Consider the following 21,848-nt stretch of genomic DNA (forward strand, 5'->3'; position numbering starts at 1 on the left):
CAGTGGCCATGGCTCACGGGCCTAGCCACTCCGCGGCATGTGGGATCTTCCCGGACCGGGGCACGAACCCGTGTCCCCTGCATCGGCAGGCGGACTCTCAACCACTGCACCACCAGGGAAGCCCAACACTTAAATTTAATACTCAGAAATTTGCTACTTCTTGAATAGCCTCTTGCATATTTTTAAAAGAACTTTTCTCTCTGTCTTTTACCATCCCCCTCCAAGTAATATTTTTTCAGACGGGATATGTACACTGCACGGAAGACTTAATACGAGCTCAAAGTCAGCATTTTCCTTCCGGTCCTACCCGTGCAGGCCCTCCCTCCAGTGGTAACACTATCAGTAGTTCCTTCCATCCTCCCTCCTTCCCTTCTTCCCTTTCTTCCTGCCCCCCCTTCTCTCTTTCTTTCTCCCCTCTTCCCTTCTCTCTCTCAATACTAACTGGATCATATTTACCATACTATTTTTCTTTTCCACATACTATTTTGCAGCCTATGACTTACCAGCCTTTCCATATCAGCATATAGATCTATTTCATATTTTTAAATGATTAGATAATATCTCATTGTATGGAGGTACCATAATTTCTCTAACTGGTCTCTTCTTTAATGATTCAGCATACTATGCAAGTATATCCCTGAATAAAGTCAAAGTATTGGACTTGCTGGATGGTCAAATCACTATTTATATCTACAATAGTGTACAAGTGTAAATTTCTCCAAACTTGCTCCAACACTGTTATCAAATCTTTAGTTTTTATTCGTCTTATTCTGTAGGTGAAAAAATGGGTTCTCAAAGTTTTGATTTCTTCATCCCTAAGTATGAGTGACCTTGGGCATCTTTTGATGGTTGTTGAACGTACTTTACATATATGAGTGGGTTATTCAGTTCTTTTCTCCATTTTTCTATTGGATTGTTTGTCCTTTTTTTTTTTTTTTTTTCCTTTCTGCTAGAAACTTTTCATAAATTGAGGAACTTGGCCTTCAGTCATTTGTATTACAATTCTGGGTTTTTTTTGGTTTCCACATAGTTCTTTTTGTATTTTCCTTTATGCTTTTTGGAGTTGATATAATGAATTTAAATGTCTACTCTGTTTTTATTTTTATTTCTACACATCTTTTTTCTATCACTTTTATATGTGTTACTTCTTAGTGTGTATATATTTTTTTGGGGGGGGGAGGGTGGGGCATGCCATGAGGCATGTGGGATCCTAGTTCCTCGACCAGGCATCAAACCCACGCTCCCTGCATTGGAAGGATGTAATCTTAACCACTGGGCCACCAGGGAAGTCCCAGTATATATATATTTGATCTTTCTGGAAATTGACTTCTAGTGAGAGGTGAGGCAAAGACCTACTTGTATTATTTTTCCAAGTGGTTAGTGTAGAGAAGTAAAAAGTTTTCCCTGACCCTCTTAGGGTCCCTGGCTGGCTGTGAAAAGTAAACTGACAAAGACAGATAAACAGGAGTAAAGCATACAAATTATATTGAATTTTTTCATATACATGAGAGCCATCACAAGAGAATGAAGACTCAAAGAAGTGACCAGAGCAGGAAGTTTTTATACCTTTCAGACAATCAGACAATAAATTTGTGAAGAATTGACCAGGCAAAGGAGTTTGGGCTAGGAGTAGTAAATGGTGAAAATGTAACTAGGAAGATAAGGGTTAGTTTAACAAAGTTTGTTTGTAGATTCCTCTGGTGCCTTCCTGGACTGATAAGAGTCTGTCTCCAGGAAAAGGAAAATTTATTTCCTGCCTTTAGGTGGGAAGGAGGGAGTTTTTTCTGCATTTAGTACTTCCTAATTGCCTTCAGCTCAAAATAATTTTTATGTCAGAGAGGCATGTTTTGGGGCAACATATTCTGGTTTCCTTTATTAATTAATTTTCCTAACATCATTAGTTGAATGAACCATTTTTTCCCCCAAAATGCCACCTTTATCACATGCTCAATTCCCATATATGTCTTGCTTCTACATTCTCCTCTGTTTCATTGCTCTGTTTTGAATATTCCTTCGAAGGACCAGACTTTTTTCATAATAATTTGGAAGTAGCCACTTACCAAAATTCTTTAGGTGATACTTAGGTATTACTACCTAATAGTAATTAGGTAGTAATAGTAGATATTACTACTATGACTTTTGGAAGTAATTACTAATAGTAATTTTACTATTCCAAGTTAATTCCAAGTTAATTTTACTATTAAAATTCCAAGTTAATTTTACTATTCCAAGTTAATTTTACTATTAACTATTAATATTTACTATTCCAAGTTAATTTTACTATTACTAATAGTAAAAGAATTACTAATAGTAATTCTTCTATTAATTCTTTTGGTTTCTATGTACGTGGTCACATTATTTGCAACTAATAAACTTTTTGCCCATCTGTTCTAATGTTTATATTTGTCATTTCTTTCTCCTGTTTCTGATATTGGTGGGAACGTTTTTTCTCCATTAAACATGGTACAGCCTTTTTGGTTGAGATACGTACTTTTTTCTAATGTGAAGAGATTTTCCTTTTAGTAATAGTTAATAATAAAGAGTTTTATCAGAAATTAAAGTCAAATTTTATAGTTGCCTTTTCAGCATCTAAGGATTATCATATGACATTTTCCCTTTGATTTATTAACATTGTGAATTATAGTAACAGACTTTCTTACACTGAAAAGTTTTTTTATTCCTGTACTTGAACTCCTCTTGGTCATGTTATTTATTCTATTAAAGGTCTACTGAATTCTATATTCTTAGTCTCCTTAAAGTGTTTTCTCAATAATCACATGTGAAATTGATCTTTGATTATCTTTTGTGCTGCCTTTCATGTTTTAGTACCCATGTTTTGCTGACTTTTTAAAATAATTTAAAGAGAATTTAGAAGTTTTTCTCCTTTTAGTACTGTCTGGAATAGTCTAGAAGCATTTCTTCTTGGCCACTCCTTTTAAAATATAGGACAGCCCTCTTGTCCTTCCTCTCAGCACAACCGACAGTAGGTCATAGAGCAGTAACTTTTTTTTTCCAGTTTTTTATTTGAAAGTTACTTCGTCTTTACAGAAGAGTTGCGGGAATATGAATAGTACAAAGAACATCCCTATACTCTTTACTCAGATTTGTCTGTTGATAATACTTTACCCCATTTGTAAAGCTGTGACTTTTAATAAAATTTCCTAGAGACTTGGTTAGAATAAAACTACAACACTAAGGGTGTAGCAGTTAACTGCTAATACTAGAAATAGTATTCTTCAAGCACATTTGCTCAGATCCAGCCTCTCTGTCCATTGCAGAGGCTTCTCACTGCTTCACTTTTTGCTATCCCTCTCATGGGCATCATGAACCGTGCTTTGGAGTACAGGCCTACTCGAGTTCACTCAAGTGCTTCAGCCTCAACTCAGTGTCTTTGTCTTTAGAGAGAGAAGATTTCTGCCCTGTCCTGCTGCCCTCTAAGGCCTACTTCCTTTCCAGCCTCACATGATCCTAGTGTATTTCCTTCACGGGAAAGCTTGCTTCAATCCATGAGGAAGAGCCAGACCATCAGGGAAGTGTGACAGCACATTTCCCAAAGCGTAGCCTATTCATTCTTGAGTAAAGAGAAGATCAGGCCTGTATGTCCATATTCCTGTGGTCTGTTTCCTGCTCCTAGTCCCGTGTGAGACAAGAGCACATGAATGAACACACACACACACACACACACACACACACACACACACACACACTCTCCCTCTCTCTCTTTCTCTCTTTCCCCTTTAAGAATAAACAATAATTTTCAGATATACCATCTAAACCTCTATATAGGAAAGAAAATTAAGAACATTTAAATACTTCTGCTAAAACATACACTTCCTTAACAATGATAAATAATAGAACATAGGATTTCAGTCTAACATTTTTCTATGTCGGTTTCTTTACTTAATTTAGTTCCTCATTAAGATTTAAAATCTACATACCTTAAAAGTCCTCCAAAGGGGTATCTTCTAGAACAAATAGGCCACCTATTCTAAAGACAATCCACAAGCTGCTTATAACTGTAAAATTGGCAAAATTTCTAGTTTCAAAAAATTTTCAATCAGCAGGCATCTTTTGTATACAATTGCTGTATAAAAGCCATCACAATACAAAAAATTGAAACTGAAATTCAATGTGTCAGTTAGGATCATTGTTATTTAGTTGCTCTTAATTTTATGGAAAGACATTTAGAAAACCTAAAATTGTTCTCCTCAGTATAATAGTGATTCGTTATTTTGAAAATATTGAAAAAATGTTCTCTTGAAGTTAATGTATTCTTTTTAATTCTTCCTATGTAATTAACCTAAACAGTTGTATTATTACTGAGTCAAGGCTTTTGTTCCAAGTAGGTGATTTAGGCTTAATCATTATGAAACACTGGACGGTTCCACTTTAACAGATTCTGTGGTAGTTAGAGCTCAGAGCTTTGAACCACCTATACGTACATAATTAAAAAGTTTATTTCTAGGGGAAAAGTAGTTTCAGCCAATTATTTTCCTATTGATAAATTTTATCTAGAACTCAGCTATTCTATGCTATGTATAATTTCTTTCCTTAATGGGAACATGAAATTACACTAATATACTTTTATTTTTTAATTTGGAATCATGTTTTGTTAGAGTTTGTCCTATCAAACTTTATCTTCTGATGGTGCCCAAAAAAGGAAAAATCAACAGCAAATATTTAAAAAATAAATACCTAAGAACATTAGCAACTGATTATCTTTCTAATTTGTAGAAGTCACTATTAGTCATTTAACTACATGATCTTTTAACAAAGAAATGATGAATAGAAGATTTGGGGTTGTTACCATGAAAAATAACTAGATAAAAACTAATGGGAATTTCATTTTTTAGGTGAATTCTCCAACCAGGATAGGGTATTATCTTCAGATAAATCAGATACCTGAATCAGGTATGCAGATTCAGAAATTCATTCTTTTCAGTGATTCCAAGTTAATCAGATTCTGAGATTTTTCATTCAAGCTAATGAAACTCAAGGAAAACTTTTCATTTAGTTCACAATGCCTGCTTATTGATATATATTGAGGAATGGCTTTCCTTGGCTGTTGTCACCCTAAAGAGGCAGAACGGACTCTTTCACCCAAAATTTGGTTCAGATGTCCAGAATGATGATACCGCACAGATGTCAATAGGATGTGAAAAAGTTTATTTACTCACATACTGCTTTCCAGGGAGAGCAGGGTAGGCTCCTAAGCAGGTATGAAAATAGCTGGAGAAAACAAGGAAAGGAGACTGGCTTGGTTTTTTTTACTGGGTTTAGTGTTGCTATGAACATCCCCGTGCATGTATATTTTTGAATTAGAGTTTTCTCCAGTTACATGCTGTGAAGTGAGATTGCTGGGTCACATGGTAACTCTATTTTTAGTTTTTAAAGGAACCTCCATACTGTTTTCCATAGTGGCTGCACTAATTTATATTCCCACCAGCAGTGTAGGAGGGTTCCTTTTTCTCCACACCCTCTCCAGCATTTACTATTTGTAGACTTTTTGATGATGGCCTTTCTGACTAGTGTGAGGTGATACCTCATTGTAATTTTGATTTGCATTTTTCCAATAATTAGTGATGTTGAGCATCTTTTCATGTGTCTGTTGGCCATCTGTTTGTCTTCTTTGGAGAAATGTCTAATTAGATCTTCCACCCATTTTTTGCTTTGGTTGTTTGTTTTATTGATATTGAGCTGTATGAGCTGTTTGTATATTTTGGAAATTAATCCCTTGTCGGTCACATCATTTGCAAATATTTTCTCCCATTCTGTGGGTTGTCTTTTCGTTTCTTTTATGGTTTCCTTTGCTGTGCAAAAACTTTCAAGTTTAATCAGGTCGCATTTATTTATTTTTGCTTTTGTTTCCATTACTCTAGGAGACAGATCCAAAAAAATACTACTGCAGTTTATGTCAAAGAGTGTCCTGCCTGTGTTTTCCTCTGATAAGAGTTTTATAGTATCTGGAAAGACCTACATCCTTGATCTCAGTAGCAGACAATATTAGGAAATTTTGGAAACTAGTTTATCAGTGGGTGCCTGGCAGGCCAACACAGAACACTGTTAGTCACACCAAGTGAAGAGCACCAAAGTCCAGGTAGGCAGGTGATTGGCACTAAGTAAATTTAGCAACAAGCAAAAGGTAAGGACCTGGTGATAGAATCTGAGTCCCAGAGAAAGAATCCTATTTCCCAGGATATCAGGGAAGCAAAACAGACCCCTATTTCTAGAGAAATTGAAATTAAGAAAATGAGTGATGAAATCATGGAAGGAAGCAAAACCAGGGACTCATAACTAGGGCACAGGTTCGTGGTATGGTCTACACACACAAAATAAGGCCATGGCTCAGTTCCTGGAACTGTGCTCATGGTCAGAGTTGTTGCAGGAAAGAAGCAACACTAATGATCTCAAGCCAGGTGATGATCTATAATTCTTAAATTTCTACTGCCTTGGAACTAACTTGGTCCCAGAATTTTGTTTAAGTGGTTTCAGCTCTGAGGATTGGCAGGTTTTGAGGACAAGGAAACATATCAGTCATTATACTCTATATTGGTGCATAATTACTCTTTGGTTCGGATTTACAAAACTAAGTTATGTGAAAGCTTGTTCTTTTCTCTTAGGGCTAAGATTTACCACTAGGTGAATCTTAAATTTGACTCTGCAGGCCTAAAGGTTGGGTTGTGTGCTACTTCTTGGAAAGAGATATAGAATATTAAGGTGTTAAATTATTTAATTTTATAATAAAATATGTAGGGTGCTTTGTGTATGTGTGTGTGTCAGTTCCTAAGTTACCTTAACCTGTTAACAAGCCCTGCCGAACTTATCCTCAATTTTACTCTTAAAATACTAGGTAGAAAAAATGTTTTATCTTCACCTGCATCTTGTTTCAACACTGAAAGCTTTTAGACTTTGTTTTGACTCTGTACTTGAATGTTATGCCTCAAAACTTTGAAATGGTAACTAAAAATATAATTGCTCTTGGACTAAATACTTTTCAGTTACCTTCCTCCCTTTTGTTAAAAATCGTAAACACCTTTCCTGTGCCTTGGTCTTGCCTGTCCCAGAGAATTTAAAGTCCTTGATTTTTATTTAGTCATCCATTCACTCATACCTTCAAATAATGTCTGAGCACTTACTATATGCCAGGTCAGAAACAAAATCACTTCCTGCATTCCATTTACCATGTTTCCATAATGGAAGCTTGCTAAAAGTCCACAACTTTATTTTTCTCTTTTTTCTTTCATTTCACTCAGCATTTAAAACTTATTTTAAATTGTTTTATGTTTCTGTCTTTTTTCTCCTTGAAGAGTCTTGTAAGCAGGGTCTATGCCTTTTAGTCTTTCTCATGGTTCATAATAGTAACTACTTTTTTGCAAAGACAGGATTATTGAGGTATAATTCACCCTTTTAGGTAAATTCACTTTTTTTTTTAATTGAAGTATAGTTGACTTACAATGTTGTGTTAGTTTCATGCACACAGCAAAGTGATTCAGTTGTACTTATACATATGTATATGTATATATCCATTCTTTTTCAGATTGTTTTCCATTATAGGTTATTATAAGATATTGAATATAGTTCCCTGTGCTATACAATAGGTCCTTGTTGTTTATCTGTTTTATATATAGTAGTGTGTATCTGCTAATCCCAAACTCCTAATTTATCCCTCCCTTCTAAATTCACCTTTCTTAGTGTACAGTTCCATGAGTTCTTCCATGCAGGCATGTAACTGCCACCACAAGATACAGAACAGTTCAGTTAGTCCCCAGATCTTCTCACATGCTGCTGTCCTCCTCCCACCCCACAGCCCCTGGGTGTGCTTTCTGTACCTGTTGTTTCGTCTTTTCCAGAATGACATAAAAATGGAATCATGTAGTACCTAGTTTGGGGTCTGACTACTTTCACTTAGCAAAATGCATTTGAGATTTTTTTTTTATTAGAGTATAGTTGCTTTACAATATTGTGTTAGTTTATACTGTACAGCCAAGTGAATCAGCTATACGTATACATATATCCTCTCTTTTTTGGATTTCCTTCTCATTTAGGTCACCACAGAGCACTGAGTAGAGTTCCCTGTGTTATACAGTAGGTTCTCATTAGTTATCTATTGTATTTTATTTTTTTAAAGGAACAAACACTATTTATTTATTTAATAAATTTATTTTATTTTATTTATTTTTGGCTGTGTTGGGTCTTCATTGCTGCACGCAGGCTTTCTCTAGTTGCAGCAAGCGGGGGTTACTCTTTGTTGTGGTGCATGGGCTTCTTATTGCAGTGGCTTCTCTTTGTTGCAGAGCACGGGTTCTAGGCGCGCTGGCTTCAGTAGTTGTGGCATGTGGGCTCAGTAATTGTGGCTCGCGAGCTATAGAGCGCAGGCTCAGTAGTTGTGGCACATGGGCTTAGTTGCTCTGTGGCATGTGGGATCTTTCCAGACCAAGGATCGAACCTATGTCTCCTGCATTGGCAGGCAGATTCTTAACCACTGTGCCATCAGGGAAGTTCTCTATTTTATACATAGTATCAGTAGTGCATATATGTCAATGCCAATCTCCCAATTCATCCCACCCACCCCCCTTCCCCCTTGGTATCCATACGTTTGTTCTCTATGTCTGTGTCTGTTTCTGCTTTGTAAATAAGATTGTCTATACCAGTTTTGTTCCTTTTTTATTGCTAGATGGTATTGCATTGTATAGATTTACCACAGTTTTTATTCATGCACCAGTTGAAGCACATCTGGGTTGTCTCCAGTTTCTGGCTATTATGAACAAAACCACTATAGACATTCATTTAGTAACCAGGTTTTAAATGGGAACAGCTTAGAGATCGGGCAGTGTGATATAACTGTGAAAACAATCGAGACAGCAGTGATGTGGGCTTTCATACTACTTTTTCATCCAGTTAACTGTGAACTTCAACAAATAGTTTAACCTCTCTGTACTTACTTCTATTGTAAAATGTGCATGATTTAGGACTTATTCTAGCTTTAAAATTACATGATATTGTACTGTATAGGTATTTACTCTTGTGTTCTCCAAGAGGAGAATTATACATGGTCACATACATCTTTGTAAAATTAAGTTGTATGAAATCAGTATAACTAATTTTTTTGATATTTGAAATTGAAGTATAGTTGACTTACAATGTTGTGTTAATTTCTGCTATACAGCAAAGTGATTCAGTTACATATGTACATATTCTTTTTATATTTTCTTCCATTACAGTTTATCATAGGATATTGAATATAGTTCCCTGTGCTATACAGTAGAACCTTGTTTGAAACCAGTGTAACTACTATTTTAAATTAGTGGTCCTTTTGTCTCTAAGTTCAATCACAAATGACTTGAAAATAATATAATTTTCTTAATAAATTTTAAATGTCATGATAATCTTGAGCTCTTTATTAACTGTGTAATCCAGATGATTTTACATTGGAAAATTATTTTGATAATACTTTTAAATAAAATATTTGATAAACATTTTCTTTCAAAATATTTTAGCATTTATTTATTTTTAATTTAGATGGGTCTAGGAAAGACAATTCAGGCAATTGGCATCGCTTACTTCTATAAGGAGGAATGGCCACTTTTAATCGTGGTCCCTTCATCTCTGAGGTACCCTTGGACAGAAGAAATAGAGAAATGGATCCCAGAGCTGGGCCCAGAGGAAATCAATGTTATCCAGAATAAAACTGATGTTGGGTAAGAACAACTTTTTAATCTTTAAGAAAAGAAAAGCCCTCCTGTGTGTATTTAGCATATAGCCATGTTTAGAATGAGATTATCACAGAATTTGGAATGAAGAGAGTAATATGGTGAATTTTATTTTACACTTTAAAATATGAATTATTTATCTAAAACCCAACTGTGTATTTGATGTCATAAGCTCCTTTATGGTATATTTTTAAAGTAAATGTAAAGTATACATGCTTTAAAAATATATGAATATACCTATGCTGTATATACCTTAAATTTACTTTAAGCAGACTATTTTAGGGTTGAAAAACAAATTTTACAACTTTTCAAGGATTAACTTGAAGATTTTGAGCTTTTATTATCAGCAACTATGGCTGGGTTTGCTTTCTAAGTTGTTAGTATGCAAGTTTTATGTATAACTGAAAATTAATGTTAGGCAATTTTACTTTTTTATTTTAATTTATAATTTTAATATTTTCTATATTGAAAATATTTATTTTGTGGTTATTTGAAGTCCTTACTCTAAAAATCAGTCATAGTATAGCTACTGTATTTTTCTCCTTTTGTTTTCTAGCCATTGGAAAAAACCAATCAATTTGAATAAACCAATCAATTTGAATATTAATAATTTATTACACTGAGTTTCTGGGTGAATCATGCAAATTATCATGTTCTCAGAAGTTGAAAATTACCAATTTCTCATCCACAAATAAAAAACGATGTACCTACTAGAAATAAATGTTAATACTTAGATTTTTTTGTGCGTGTGTGGTAGTATTCTACTATATTGTATTCTCTAAGGTTGTAAACATAAAGAGTGTTTGTAGAAATAAAGGTGGCCTTTGTAAATGTGGAAGGAGGACCCAGATAAAATAGATGGCAGCCTTTTTCTCTTTCAACCTTGGAACTCTAATTCAATGAAATATGTCTTCCTGGGCCGAAGAAAATTTAGACCCTATTTGCATGGTCAAAATAAAATGTATGCAATAATTATAAATTTTCTCTCTTACAATAAAACTGCATAAAATTTAAGACAAGAATTTAGAGAATGTAGAATTTATTAAGGCCTTTATAGTCATTTTCTGTAGGCTATACCTTATTTAAAAGTTAAATTTAAGTATTTTTAAAATATTTCTCCTCTATCATTTTTAATAGCATTTAGGTCTTCTAATTTTTATTGTTATTTTGGAAATATATTGCGATTAAATAGTGGCTAGTATTTTTATTTAAATAATAGTTGGGATATGTTTGATAGTACTACAACCCTACAGTGTAACTTTTCTGCAGGACGTTAGCTAAGGGCAGAAAAACTTACCCAATGTCTTCCAGGTACTTAAAGAAAACAGCTTTAGGTATATAGCAACATGTGGCAACATGTATTTACTGCAAATACATATACCTCCTTTTGTCATGCCAGTTATTCCTGGACTGTCCACTAGTCAAGATGTAGCAGGATAGCAGCTACAGTGACCTTTGAAGCCCTTGTCTTCTGTATATTGCTCTTAGTATATCTAAGTGATATTAACCCTAAAATTTTCTTCTGCAGCTTTTTCTGGTATTTGAGTACAGTAGGAAATTCTTAAGACTCTATATTAAGTAGATTTATCCAGGAATTAAATGTAGTTGTCCTTAAGAAAAAAAAATTCATGTTAGTACTGGCTCTTTAGGAGATCTGACTTTTCTGTTAGAGAGTAGAGAACTGCAGAAGACTGACACTGTCATGTGTTTTTCACTGGTGATATAGAAAACACAAGAGTGATATGTTTTATTGTTAATGCATTTATTTGTATAATTATTTCATTCTACAAACTCATTGGGAGCGTAGCATTGTACATACAAAGCTGAAAAAGACACATTTCCTGTCCTCAGCCCATCTTATGATATAATAAGGGAAATAAATATATAAATGAATAATTTCATTACAGTTTGATAAAGAATATTATAGATACGTGAATTATAGAGATAGTCCAAAAGATCAGAGATAACTTTAGCCCAATGTGTCTCTGTGTGAGGTGGTACCCTCCTCCTCTTTTCCCCACACTCTGTCACCCCAGGGCCAGGACCTCACTTGTTGTCAAAATGACAAGGACTCTATTGGCCTTTAATGGGAGGGTTCAAGAATGTGAAATGCCCTGAAGTGTTCTGGACAGACCTGTAATACTAAGTATCATCTTGCTCGAAATCACAACAGCACCTCAGCTGAAAAACACTGCTATCCTGTTTGTGGGAAGGCTTCATTGAATAGTTAACTAATCTTTGAGTATCTACTTTTTTTATGCATGATTCTAGGTGCATGGAAGCAAATATTCTCAGAAAGTAATGTACTTATCCTAGTAAATGTGGCTACCTGGATGTCAAAATATTCCAAAGACCAGTTAACCAAAAATTTGGTTTTGTTAACCAAATTTAAAATTTGGATTCTGATTTGTCATATTTGAAGATGGTAAAATCTTAAGAGATACTGGGTTTCAGCGGTAGTACCATCTCTTCTTATTTTTCCTCTTCTTTCTCCTCTGTGTTTCTTCCCAAAGAAATGTATTTTTTTAATGATAAATTGGTTACTAAAATATTTTTAAAGTACATGGATTTTCTTTTCTAGGAGAATATCGACCAGCAAAGTGACAGTTCTGGGTTATGGTCTTTTAACCACAGATGCAGAGACTTTGATAGATGCACTGAATAATCAGAACTTCAAAGTAGTTATTGTAGATGAATCACACTACATGAAGTCCAGAAATGCAACTCGCAGCAGGATTTTATTGCCAGTAGTACAGAAAGCCAAACGAGCCATTCTTCTTACAGGAACTCCAGCACTTGGAAGACCTGAAGAGGTATTAAAATCCTTATACTCTGGGCTTTAAAAAAAGAATTGAATCAATCACTGTTTTTTGCAGTTTTTAATTTTAAATCAGATGCCTCAAAGGCCATAAGAGCACATTGGGAAATTCTAGATATCTATTTATAGTTAAATATATCTTTTACCATGACTGTTTTTATCTGTTTACATGTGAACCATAGCCATGCTTGCAGGTATATATAAAAAATAGTTTTTACCGTCATTATAAGATTTTCATATTTAGTACACATTTGTAATATTCTTCACACTTGTGTTCTAATGGTTCTTCTATGGTCTCAGTTTTCATTTATCTAGTCTATTTTACATTATAAGCTCCTTATGACTGGTGTTGAATCTACTTTGTATCTTTTATACTGTGTTACATAATTTCTCTCTGTTCCTCTTTCGCTTCAAAATCCACATTTCGGAAGGTAGACAGAAAATAGAACTTATATGAAGACCAGATAGGGTATCCACTTTGAATGGAGGGATAAGGCATTTGTTGGATTCCCTATTTAGCTTTTACAACTCTAAGAGGCAGATGGGGTATGGAGGGCTGAGAGGAAGAAATGAAGGGTGAAACACTCTAAGGGTCAGTGTAACCTAGGGAAGCACTGTCTATTAAGGTACACTTAGTCATAGAAAAAAATATGAGCCTATTGTCTGGTAGGGTTGTTGTAAGAAATAAAGGAAATATTGCTTCGAAAGTACCTTGTCATGTGCCATAGTAAGCACTCAACTAAGGGTGTCCATTGTTATTTTTGATTCTTAAGCCAAGCCTGAGAAACAGCTATTGCATCGCATCTCTACTAGTATTACCAAGGCTCTGCTTTTGTTCTCCACCCTGGGAGTCTTCTGAAATACACATAACAGTACATAGACTGTGATGGTATAATTCTCAATTTTACCTTTTATATTTTTGCTCTGGATACTCACTGGAAGTGGGAGAGTGGACCCCAAGTAATTTACTTACGTTCCAAAATTATGTCGCTGAATAATGGGGTTTATTATGTCTTAATATAAAATGTATCATTTAAGAAGGAGAATGTATAAAAGATATATGTATTTTAAATGATAGTAGTAAAATGAATACTCACTTACTGATTACCTACCGTAAGAAAGAGAGCACTGACAATACGGTAGTGGCCCTTGTGTCCCATGTGATTACATGCCAGTCCCTTCACTCCTCACCCAGGATAGCCACTATTCAAAGCAAGGGTAATTCCTGGTTTTGTGGATCACGATGGTTATACAAATTGGGGATGTTTGGGACTCTTTAAGAAAAAACTATAAAATTACAAGTTCTAAATTAGGAGTTCTGAAATTGGTATGAGTCCTCCAACTTTGTTTTTCTTTTTCAAGATGTTTTTGGATATTCTGGGTCCCTTGAATTTCCATATGATTTTTTTTGTAGAACTTGGCATTTTTTACAGAGAATCCAGCTTAGATTTTCATAGGTATTGTGTTGAACCTGCAGATCACTTTGGAGTGTATTGCCATGTTAACAGTATTAAGTCTTCAAATCCATGAACATGAGATATCTTTCAGTTTATTTAGGATTTAATTGTTTTCCAACAGTGCTTTGTAGTTTTAACAGGATAAGTCCTATGCTTCTTTTGTTAAATATTTTATTCTTTTTGATACTGTTGTCAATAGAATTGTTTTCTTAATTTCATTTGTAGAATGTTCATTGCAAGTATTTAGAAATACAATTGATTTTTATGTATTGATCATGTATCCTGAAACCTTGCTGAACTCATTTATTATTTCTAGTAGTTTTTAGTGGACTCCTTAGGATTTTTTGTAGACAGGATCATATATACGTTACTTTAATTGCCCTGGCTAGAACTTCCAGTACAATTTTGAATGGAAATGGCAAGTATGGCATCTTTATTTTGTTCCTAATCTTAGGAGGAAAGCCCTCAGTCTTTCACCTTTAAGTATTACCTGTGTTACCTGTGGCTTTTTGTAAATTTCTTTTATCAGTTAAGTTCCTTTCTACCTCTTGTTTATTGAGTGTTTAATCATGAAAGGATATTGAGTTTGTCAAATGCTTTTTCTGCATTTATTGAGGTACTTATTTTTTTTTTGTCCTTTATTCTATTGATAGGGTGTATTATAATCATTGATTTTCAGATGTTAAACCAACCTTGCATTCTAAGATAAATCTCACTTGGTCATGATATATAATCCTTTCATATGTTGCTAGATTCAGTCTGCTAATATTTTGTTGATGATTATTGTGTCTATATTCATAAGAGATATTGATTTGTAGTTTTTTTTTAAATTATATCTTGGTCCAGTTTTGTTATTAAGGTAATACTGGCCTCAAAGAATGAGATGGAAAGTGTTCCTTCCTCTTCTATTTTTTAGAAGAGTTTGCAAAACATTGGTATTACTTCTTTTTTAAATATTTGGTGAATTTGATGGTGAAGCTATATGGGCCTGAACTTTTCTTTGTGAGTCGATTTAGGTTAACAACTCATTCTCTTCATTGAATAATGTCCATTCAGATTGTTTCTTTTTGAGTCAGTTTTGGTACTTTGTGTCTTTTTAGGAATTTGTTCATTTCATCTAAGTTACCTAATATATTGGCATACTATTGTTCATAGAATTCCCTTATAATTTTTTGTATTTCTGTGAGGTTGATAGTGATGTCCCCTCTTTCATTCCTGATTTTAGTAATTTGAGCCATCTCTCTTTTTTCCTTGGTCGTTGGAGCTAAAGTTTTGTCAATTTTGTTGATCTCTCCAAGAACCAACATTTGGTCTCATTGATTTATTTCTCTGTTGTTTTCCATTCTCTATTTTGTTCATTTCCATTCTAATCTTTGTTATATTATTCCTTCTGTTTGTTTTGGGTATAGTTTGCTCTTCTTTCCAGTGTTTTAAGGTTAAAAATTAGATTATTAATTTGAGAGCTTTCTTCTTTCTTAATACAGACATATACAGATATAAATTTTCCTCTAAGCACTGCTTTCATTGCATCTCATTTTTGGTATGTTATCTCCTCAGTTTCATTTATTGCAAAGTCTTATCTAATTTCTAAATAATTTCCCTTGTGATTTCTTTTTTGAACAATTTGTTATTTAGGAGTATGTTGTCATATAAAAAGGATGTAAAGCAACAAAGCCACTTTGGAAAACACTTTGACAGTTCCTTAATAAATTAACAATCAAATTACTATAGTACCTAGCAATTCCATTCCTAGGTATATACCCAAGAGAATTGAATATACAGCTGTTCACAGTAGCATTATTCATGATATCCCAAAAGTGGAAAAAAGCCATTGTCCATAACTGCTGAATGGATAAACAAAATACAGCCATAAAAGAAGTAAAGTACTAATATACTCTACAACATGGGTGAACCTTGAAGACATTATGCTAAGTGAAAGCCAGACACAAAGGCTACATATTTTTTTATTCTATTTCTATAAAATGTCCAAAATAGGCAAATTCTTGGAGATGGAAATATATTAGTGGTTGCCAAGACCGGAAGAGAGGGGAAATGGGAAATGACTAGTAATGGGTATAGATTTTATTTTTGGAGTGATAAAAATGTTCCAGAATTAGATAGTGGTGATCGAGGTACTTTTTTTTTTTTAATATTTATGTTTGTTTGTTTGTTTGTTTATTTATGGCTGCGTTGGGTCTTCATTGCTGTGCACAGGCTTTCTCTAGTTGCGGCGAGCAGGGGCTAGTCTTCGTTGCGGTGCACAGACTTCTCATTGTGGTAGCTTCTCTTTTTGCAGGGCACGGGCTCTAGGCACGTGGGCTTCAGTAGTTGTGGCACGTGGGCTCAGTAGTTGAGGCTCGCAGGCTCTAGAGTGCAGACTCAGTAGCTGTGGTGCACGGACCTAGTTGCTCCGTGGCATGTAGGATCCTCCTGGACCACGGCTTGAACCCGTGCCCCCTGCATTGGCAGGCAGACTCCTGACCACTGCACCAGCAGGGAAGTCCCTGGGGCACATTTTGAACATACTAAAAGCCACTGAATTTACACTTTAAAAGTGTGAACAGTAAAAGTGGTATATGAATTTATATTTCAATAAAGCTGTTGTTTTTAAAAAGCATATTAACAGTGAGACACTACTATGTGCATTCTATTAAAGTTATAAAAATGAAAAGATTTTATGATACTATTGATGGGAGTATAAATTGGGACCATCTTTTTACAGTGCAGCATAGTAACATCTATCAAATTTTTAAAAACATATACCTTAAACCCACCTGTTTCATTTCTAAAAATGTACCCTATAAACCCATCTAATATAAATGCAGATGGGGAATGGATGGATGGATGGATGGATAGATAGAGAGATGATTGATAGATGTAGATGTAGATACATATACCTACACCTACATATATTTACGTATTTGCACTCATACACATAGACTTACACCAAGTTATTAATTTTTGTAACTGCATAAAAGCTAGAAACAGTCTATATGTCCATTATCAGGAGACCTTTAAAATATTTTCCAGTACGTCTACATAATAAAGAGTTGCTATGCAGCCTTTAAGCAGTATTTATTATTATTATTATTATACATTGCTTATATAATTTTTAAAACTAAGTAAAATTAGGTATATATGTACTTTAATGATGTCTAAGACATGTTTTGAGGGACAAAATTCGAGTTGTGTATGTTATATGATCCTCTTCGTCTGAATAGAAGAGAATATACAAATATGCATATATAGGCATACAAAATATAGAAATGTATATTGAAGAAAAGGATAGCAGTTATTCCTGAAGAATAGGATGGCATGGTTGGGTGGATGGAGGGGAAGGAGGAGCCTTGATGAAAAAGAGATAGATTTTCTTTTCTACTTTTTACTATTTCATTAACTGGATTTATCGTAGTAACTAATTTACTTGAAAATATTACAACATATTGAGAACACTTGTATTGTTACAGCTTTTTATGCAGATTGAAGCTCTCTTTCCACAAAAATTTGGAACATGGACCGAGTATGCCAAAAGATACTGTAATGCACATGTCAGGTAAGACAAACTATTTTCTGTAAGTTTCAATCCTCACATATTTACCATGAACATTAAGCTCTGTTAGTTATTCTTTGTTCCAATGTTTTTCAAGCTTGTGGTAGTTATGGAATAATTTGAAGTAAAATCTTGGGTGGATGACCCATATATAAAATAAGTAAAAGGAGTAGATAATGGCAGTTTGTCTTTCTTTATTTTTTACCTTTCAAGTATTTCATTTTTAAAACTATTTATTTTTATTGACTAGATGGATGTGCACATTGCACAAAAATGAAAAGTAAGTGCCCATTCCACCTGTGTTTCTCAGTTAAACATTCTCTTCTGGAGAAGGAGTATCCTTCTGGAGATACTTTATATGTGAAAAAGCACATGTGGTTATGTGTGTATAATGTTATTTCATTTTATTTCTACATATATAGTATTGTAATGTACATACACACTGTTCTGCAGTTTGCTGTCTTCACCTACTATGTATTGGAGATCCATGCATATCAGTTACTAGAAGAGCTTTGACCTTTCTTTTTAAATGCTGCATGTATTCTACTGTTTGGATGCCCTGTAATTGATTTATGCAGTGTACTATTAATAGACATTTATTTGTGGTATATAACTGTTGCATACAGTGCAGCAATGCATATCCTTGCACGTGTTGAGAGGTAGTATATTATAGTGTCAAAGAGCATGTAAAACTAGAGCTAGACCACCTGTGTTTTATTTTCATATTCAGTGCCTACCAGATGTTTCATTTTAGGAAAATAAATTTACCTCCCTATCCCTTAATTTCTTCAGCTCTAAAAACAGAATAATTATTCCTTCCTCAGAGTTATTATGAGACTTAAATTAGCTTATATTTATAAAGGCTTGAACAGTGACTGGTACATAGTGAGCTCTCAATAATTTTTAGGTATTTTAATATTTCATGTAATATACATGGGAATAAACCTGTAAGATAAATTTATTAGAAGTGGAATTGCTGGTAGAAAGGGCATTTGCATTTTTATATTTTTTAGACGTTTGCAAATTATGCTCCACAAAACTTATACCGATTTATATTCCTATCAGCAGTAAGATTGTCTCTTTCCCCACACCTTGCCAACATATTCAAATAGAAATTATTTTGTATTGCCAGTGTGATTTGATAGTAGTTTTAATGCACATTAGTCTTCTTGCACATTACTAAGTGAAGCTGAACATTTTTTTCATATATGTAAGAGTCATTTGTATTTTTATCTGTCAGTTATCTGTGCTCTTTGCCCTTCATTCTACTAAGCTTATTAGGTTTTTTTCTTATTGATGTACTGGAAATCTTTATATATTGTGAGCATCAGGTCTTTATCTGTGATATGAGTCCCTTATCTTTTTTGTCAGTATGTGTGTGTGTATTTGATTTTTTTCTTTTTACAATTCCCTCAAATATCCCTATGTGGTTGTGATGTTCTGATGCCTTTTAAAGGGCTCTAAAGCACAGAGATACAAAGAATCCTTCCAAATTGTTTATGTGAAGGCAGTTTAACACTGATACCCAAAATCAGAGAAGATAGCACACACACAAAAAGAACCAAGGCTCTTTTTCTACTTAAGACTATAAATGCAGAAATAGTCAATATTAGTATAAACCAGATACTCATTAAATGGCCTAATATATTAACCATATGCAAATGGAATCTATGTCAGGAATGCAGCCATAGTTTAATATTAGGAAGTCTATTAATATATTTAGCCATGTTAATAATGAAAAGGAAAAGCTTCATTTCATTTTCCCCATTTATGCTGAGATAGAATTTAATAAAGTTCAGCATACATCTTTTTTTTTTTAATAAATTTATTTATTTGTTTATTTTTGGCTGTGTTGGGTCTTCATTGCTTCATGTGGGCTTTCTCTGGTTGCAACAATCAGGGGCTACTCTTTGTTGTGGTGCGTGGGCTTTTCATTGTGGTGGCTTCTCTTGTTGCAGAGCACAGGCTCTAGGTACACGGGCTTCAGTAGTTGCAGTGGTGGGCTCAGTAGTTATGGCTCGCAGGCTCTTGAGTGCAGGCTCAGTAGTTGTGGCGCATAGGTTTAGTTGCTCCGCGGCATGTGGGATCTTCCTGGACTGGGGCTCAGAACCTGTGTCCCCTGCATTGGCAGGTGGATTCTTAACCACTGCACCACCAGGGAAGTCCCCAGCATTCACCTTTGATTACAGTTTTTAATAATTTTAAGTTATTCATGTGTGATATTTATATACATATCAACACATATAATATATACGTTTATGTATCTGTATGTGTTTTAATCCCAAAGCCACCATCACATGGAACACTAAAACCAAGGCAAGGGTGTTAATTGTCACGCACTTTACCTTTATTCTGCAGGCATTAGTTCAACTACTCAAAAGAAAAATAAGAGGTAAAAATTGGAAAGAAGGGCTTCCCTGGTGGCGCAGTGGTTGGGAGTCCGCCTGCCGATGCAGGGGACGCGGGTTTGTGCCCGGGTCCGGGAGGATCCCGCGTGCTGGGGAGCGGCTGGGCCCGTGGGCCGTGGCCGCTGGGTCTGCGCGTCCGCAACGGGAGAGGCCACAACGGTGAGAGGCCACAACGGTGAGAGACCCGCGTACAGCAAAAAAAAAAAAAAAAAAAAAAAAGGGAAAGAAAAAGGCAAAATTATTATTATGTGCAGCTGATATTATTTATTTAGAAGACCCAAGACGATGAGCTCAAAAATGTTCAAAACCAAAGAGATTTCATTAAGGTGTCCTAGCACAAAGTTATCATTAAAAAGTCAGTTGTCTTCCTCTACACAAATAATAATAAATAGTTTTAGGATATAATACCAAATAGGTACAATGGTAGATATTGTTGGGGAGCCCTTAGTTATAATTCTTGCAGATTATAAATGTCAAACGTCTGTCTACATGAAACAGATATATTAATATATTAATTACATTTTGGGGACTAGCAAAACCTAACTGGTCAGAATACATTTCTTTTTTTGTTTGTTTTCTGATTAGGACTTGTCACATGACATTAGAAGTGTTAGAAGTGTATACCTGTCCTTTTCTTGCTTATTAATGTAGACATTGTTTCAAAGAAAAGTTTATGAAATGCTTTATGATTAGAGAGATTGTGTTCTATTTCCTGTTTACGAGAGAAAGCCATTTCAAGATTATCATCATGCTTCTCAAGGCATTTTCTTTCAGATTCCATTTCAAAAGTTTTATGTTATTCCTTTACTTCTTTACCTCGAAAGCCCTATGGTTTCATAGACTCTGATTCAGATCAAGGCACTTCTTGGCATTTTAAGTTAGTCTATGGAATGTTAAATTTTTTTCCATAATGTTTGGATTCTATGAAGTTGTCATTTTCACACTATAATTTTGCAGAAGCCAAATTATGGTTAGTTATTCAGTTCTAGACCCTTATTTTATACTTGAAATGTCATGACTATATTAAAAATAAAATTAAATGAAGTTTGAGTAAAAATGTAACTTTACCTTTGTAAAGTTTATTAAATACATAAGTAATGGTAAACAGAAGTATACTTACATGAATGTGATTTTGAGATGAGAAGTCTAGGTGTAGGTAACCACCTACCTGGTTTGCTTTGAGAGGAACAAGAGAAAGTATTACTCAATCAGAGCATCTCATATCCAAGATTCCTTACATCATTCACTCTACTAGGTTATATTTAGAAGAAGCTATAAATACAAATATGACTTGGAGAAGGCAGCACATTCAGTTTCAACCATTAGCACGTTAGAGCTAGAAAGACTTTACAATCATGCAGTCCCCCTCTGTCATTTTATAGGAACCTGGCAAGGTTAAATGGCTTGTCCTGTATGTGACTTCCTGTTACATTTTTTTCACTTTTCCTGGCAGTAAGAAAGACTTTGGCAATGGCAACTTTAAAAAATGTTCCTCTACATAGAAAAAAAGGACACATAGATAGTCCAACCATGCATCCCGTTATTAGCAGCCACCTCCCTGATGTCATGCTTAAAGGTTAAGAATATCTTTATAGTAATTTATCAAAATTTCTGAACTTTCTTTACAGCTGATATTTTGTGCCCATTCTACCTCTTAGGAGAAATAGTTGTCTAAATTTTTATGAGAGGGAAAATCCTGGGTGATAGTACATATAAAGGTATTTATAGTCATTCTCCAAAAGTGTTAATAATTAGTAGGTCATGTCAGCTTCAAGAAAGCTGTCTTTTATGGAAGTGCACGGTACCTTGTCGTTAGCACTGTTGCATTTAATGTTCTAATCCATGGCTAAATAGAGGTCATGTCTACTCCATTTGCAAATGGCTCGAATCTGAGAGAAATAGTTA

General features: G+C 34.5%; 1 protein-coding gene across 8 annotated transcripts in view; it reads left to right on the forward strand.

Moving 5' to 3' along the window:
* ZRANB3 (zinc finger RANBP2-type containing 3) overlaps nt 1–21,848 on the forward strand; it is a 228,935-nt gene that overhangs the window by 116,389 nt on the left and 90,698 nt on the right. For all 8 annotated transcript variants that reach the window (XM_073807755.1, XM_033860228.2, XM_073807756.1 and 5 more), the window contains 3 exons: nt 9,520–9,698; nt 12,292–12,523; nt 17,453–17,538. In XM_073807755.1, the coding sequence (XP_073663856.1) occupies nt 9,520–9,698; nt 12,292–12,523; nt 17,453–17,538 (497 nt within the window). The remainder of the gene's footprint in view (nt 1–9,519; nt 9,699–12,291; nt 12,524–17,452; nt 17,539–21,848) is intronic.

The sequence above is a fragment of the Tursiops truncatus genome, chromosome 7, assembly GCF_011762595.2.
Source record: "Tursiops truncatus isolate mTurTru1 chromosome 7, mTurTru1.mat.Y, whole genome shotgun sequence".
Taxonomy (NCBI): Eukaryota; Metazoa; Chordata; class Mammalia; order Artiodactyla; family Delphinidae; genus Tursiops; species Tursiops truncatus.